This window comes from Arachis stenosperma, chromosome 9 (genome assembly GCF_014773155.1).
Source record: "Arachis stenosperma cultivar V10309 chromosome 9, arast.V10309.gnm1.PFL2, whole genome shotgun sequence".
In the NCBI taxonomy this organism is placed as follows: Eukaryota; Viridiplantae; Streptophyta; class Magnoliopsida; order Fabales; family Fabaceae; genus Arachis; species Arachis stenosperma.
In genome coordinates this window covers 13,045,905-13,050,736 of record NC_080385.1, presented here as the reverse complement: position 1 = coordinate 13,050,736, position 4,832 = coordinate 13,045,905, and the positions used below count along the sequence as shown (strand labels likewise).

At 35.1% G+C, this 4,832-nt stretch overlaps 1 protein-coding gene across 1 annotated transcript; it reads left to right on the top strand.

Annotated features, from left to right (window-relative positions):
• Positions 1-577: 577 nt before the first annotated feature.
• LOC130949090 (uncharacterized) lies at positions 578-1,330 on the top strand. Its single transcript, XM_057877915.1, has one exon. The coding sequence runs from the start codon at positions 578-580 to the stop codon at positions 1,328-1,330; it is 753 nt and encodes a 250-aa protein (XP_057733898.1).
• Positions 1,331-4,832: the final 3,502 nt, after the last annotated feature.

Sequence of the window (4,832 nt, the reverse complement as noted above, 5' to 3'; positions counted from 1 at the left end):
GTAGAGTGATACCGACGACGCCGGTGAACCCCCTACGTGAGGGCTGTGACTTCGATGTTGATTCTGGAACGGCCAACGATGATAGGCTGTGGAAGGTTGGAAGCAGCGGAGCTCAGGTTATGGCTGATAGGGCACAAGGGGCCAAGGATGTAGAGGTTGGGCTGAATACGGAACATTCTGACTATGATGATTCGGAGGACAGTGGTGGAGTGCAGTAGAAGGATGTTACAGTGCCGGAAATGGAGGCGGCTTGCGACCGACTTATACCATAATCTCAGGAAGGAAATGGTTTTAGGGATGATGAGGATAGTGTGGAGGACAGAATGCTTGTAAATGATAACGAAGCCAGTGATAATGAGAGTTCAAGACTAAATGTGCAGCTGCTGGAAAACAAAATGGCTTGGGAATTGGCAAAGGAGTCAGGAGCGGAACTATATGACGAAGAAGAGGATATTATGGCAGCTTTTCAACAACAGAATAAAGAAATTGCTCGAAAAAAAAGACTGGCAAAATAGAAAGCGAAAGCTAGACATATCAGACCCAAAACACAAAAAAAGGTGTGCAATATTTCTTTAAAATGATTATTAGTGCTTGGAATGTTAGGGGGTTGAGGGGTGACGGTAACTTGAGGATGGTAAAGGATCTTAAGAGAAAATATGGGTTAAATATGTTAGGATTGGTGGAGACTAAAAGACAGTCAGTGACTAGATTTGATGTATCAACAATATGGGGGAATGATTGTGGTGGTTGGGAGTACGTTGAGTTTACTGGTGCGTCTGGCGAGTTGTTGTTAATGTGGGATGACGGGTTTTTTGATATGAGAAATTGTTATAAAAATGAGAGATGGTTATGTGTTAAAGGAGTCCTGCTGAAGAATAATTTTAGTTGTGCTTTTATATTGGTTTACGGTGCTCACCTTCATGATGAGAAGCTTGTTGTGTGGGAGGAGCTGAGTTACATAGCTGGCCTATGTCAGGTACCCTGTTGCTTCATAGGGGACTTTAATGAGATTGTTCATGGTGACGAAAGGAATGGCACTGACAGATTGTCCTTGTCAGCGGAGGATTTCAAGAACTGGGTACAAGACATGGGCTTAGTGGATTTGCCAATTTCTGACCGTAAGTTTATGTGGTTCAGAGGACGGTCCTGTAGCCGCATTGACAGGGCCATGGTGAGTTTGGAATGGTTAGAGGAGTTCCCAGAAACTCGATTACGAGGTGGTCCAAGGGGTCTGTCTGATCATTGTCCTATTATAGTGGAAGATAACACTACAACAAATATGCGTTTTAGCAACGCCAAAATCTGCAACGTCTTAAAACCATTCTCTTAGATAGTTTTAGACAACGGTTTTTTACAGTGTTACTGTTGAAGTTCAATTTTTATTATTTTATAACAACAAAATAAAACCGTTCTCTTTGACTATTTTAAAGAACGGTTTTATAACCGTTACTAGAATTTGGTTTTAAGCAACGGTTTTTTAATGTTGTTTAAATAATTATACAAAAGATACGCTTAAAAACCGTTGCCAAAGTTGCTACACTTTAAAACCGTTCTCTTAGATGATTTTAGACAACGATTTTTATAGTGTTGCAATAAAATAAAACTGTTCTCTTTAACTATTTTAAAGAACGGTTTTATAACCATTACAATAATTTTTTATTAAGCAACAATTTTTTAATATTTAAATAATTATACAAATTAAAAAATACATATAAAAATAATTCTCTATAAATATTAAATTAGTAGAATACTCAAAACTTATTGTTATAAATAAATAACAAATATTATTTATAAAAAAATAAATTTATAACAAATATTATTTTTTGTTTGATTCTCATTTTTAAATTTAACATATTTTTTACTTTTAAACAAACTTTGAAAAACTCTTTATAGAACAAAACACATAACTTTGGTATTTTTCTTCCTCTACTAGCTCTAAGTCTCTAATTATTAAATAATTTTTATATTTAAATTATAAATTTTAATAATTATAAAATAATAAAAATTTTATATAATTTGATTTAAATAATTAATATTTTTATAATTTAATACTTTAAAATTTATGAATAAAAAAAATTAATTATATCCTATTTTTATTAACATTAGGCACTCTTAATTTAAAAATACACAAATCAAACCATAACCTAACCTTAATTTTTATCTAACCCTACGTCTATTTCACACACTACCCTCAGCACTTCCCTCATCCCCCTCATATAACACACACCACATACATACACAGAGATGACAGAGAGGAAGAGATGGAGCCTCCGTCATGTCGCCACCGTTCAGCCCATCACCGCTGCCATGTTGCCACCGAGCCGCGGGTCACGATGGGAAGAGAGAGAGAGAGGCGCGTAGAGTTCAAAAGGAGAGAGAGAGGCCGAACGCGAGCGGGGAGGGAACCCTCATCGTCGCCGTTCGTGGAGTCTGCGCCAGCACTGTCGTTGCTATAGCGGAGGAGCGTCCCTGTCTCCGCGAGCTACCGCCATCAAAGCTTCTGCTTCTGCTTTGCTGCTTCTGCTGTCTGCTGTCGTCCCTTAGACATCGCTGCTTCTGAACTCCCTATCATTGGTTTTCTGCTTCTGAATCCCCTGTCACTGGTTCTCTGCCTCCTCATTATGGCTCAACCTCTGTTTAGGTAACTCAAATGTCTCTTATTCTATGAGTTTAATTGATTTGGTTTCTATTTTGATTTGAAGAATTTTACCGATTAGAAGTGCAGAAGGAACCTAACCATTGCAATACTCTAACATTCTTGATCCAAATTATTTTATTTATCATCTACACTCAATATTTGTATAATGAAAAGTCCTACTATATTGTTAAGCTTCTATTAATTTGTTAACAAAGTAGAACCCTACTGTTATAGTTAAGCTTCTACATGAATAAGCTTCTTTCAAAGAAATGGAACATGGCTCAAATATGACTTTTGATTTAGTCCCTTAACTTATTATTTAGTGTTTGTTTTGAGAAAGACAGTGTTGTGTTAGTAAGGGGTTGCTTGGATTTCTTGGACTTTTTAATATTCTTATTTTTCTTCCAATTGTCCTCATACTCAATTTCACCAAACTGGAACCTTTTCATACACTTACCTTGAAGCAACTTGGTCTGATCATTGGCAAAGGTCAGTTATTCATTATTATTAGTAGCTTGACATTGTGGTTTAGTTCTTTTACTTTCATATTCATTGCATAGGACAATAATTGGTTTCCATGTTGTGTTGTAATTGAAACAGCCTAATCTAAATATGTTTGTATCCCTTGGAAGGCCAGCGTGGAAGGAAGCTTGTGCTACTCTTCAAAAGCTCCTTTCAGGTACAAGTTGCAACCTCAATTTGTTCTTTTCTTTTACAAGTAGGACAAGGTGATTTGTGTGGTACAATATTGAAGGAATCCGGGTAGGAAAGAAAGAAAGAAATAAAAATAAAAGAAAAAGAATAAAATAGAGAAAAAAGGTCATTTATTAGTTGAGCAAACAAACATTCTAATGCCTTAAACGCTACACTGGCTTCTACTTCCATTAACACTTTCACTGGTTTTGTTGGATGAAAATCTTCTTCTTTGTTTCCACATTCTAATGCCTTAAACGCTACACTTTCACTCCCTTTCAACCCAAAACTGCACCTCTCCGTCACTTGCTCTGCCTCTTCTTCTGGTACTACAGTTTTTTCTTTCTTCTCATTATGCTCTTCATTTTGTTCAATTTAGCTTCTTTTTCTTTTTTATTTTTCTCTCAGTTCATTTATTTTTTGAAGTGGTAATGTAGCTACTTTATCTGTGTGATAATAAAGGTGACATTGCTGGTTCCTAATAGCATTCAGTTTTAACAAATTTGTTGCTTTAGATAGTGGTGCAAATTGTTATAGGGTTCTAAGAGAGGGTAATTCAGATATTTTTGAGTCATTGAGATGAATCAATTAATGGAGATTGTTGAATTTGATTTATTGAAGGCATGGAAAAAGAGGGGAAAAAGTTCTGTTAACAATTAACATTCATTTGTATGTTTTATAGAAATGAGTAATATTGTTCAAATTTGGGAGACTTTTATAAGCATTTCTTTCTCTTGATTACTCTTTCATTTTCTTGATTATACTCATTTAAGCAAGAGAAATTCATGATTTTTGTGGTGATTTTGTCTTCAGATCCTCTGCTAGTGAAGGCTGCCAGAGGAGAACCTGTTAGTCGGCCACCAGCAAGGATGATTTTGTCTTCATGATATATTTGAGCATTGTTTGTGTATTGACATTTGACAAATTTGTTTGTGGTATCAAATTATCTTCAAATCTTACATTTTGTTTGTGATTTTTTAGTTGGCATTGATGCTTATATTTGCAAGTTACTCCAAAACTGCAGGGTTAAGTCGATTTTGAGGAGCATAGCTATATACTTATTAACAAATACTTCAATGAATGAAACTATATAATACTACGTCTTTTCTCTTAGCTTATTATGCTATACTAGTTCAGTTCGTTGTAATTACTGTGAGGAGCATAGCTATATACTTATTATTGCTTATTATGCTATACTAATTAGTTTAGTGAGATTGTATTATTGTTAGTTATTATTGATGGATCACGTGAATTAACCTCAATTTCTTTTGGGTTATTAACTCACCTGGTGTGGAACTTCTTAGTTTATGCATTTTTATTTTAACTAAGAGATTTATTCTTCCATGTAGGTAGGTTCTTTCAACCAAAGCACTCTAGCTTCTCAAGCAAAGAACATGGTCTCTGCTCCCATCCTTTTCATTCTTTCTTTTTCTTAATTCATAATTAAAGAAGATACTAATATAATTGAGTTTTTTCTAACTTAGCCTTTGCTCATTGGGTT

Coding starts and splice junctions, on each gene's coding strand:
- LOC130949090 (XM_057877915.1), top strand. CDS start 578: ATGATTATTAGTGCTTGGAATGTTAGGGGGTTGAGGGGTGACGGTAAC.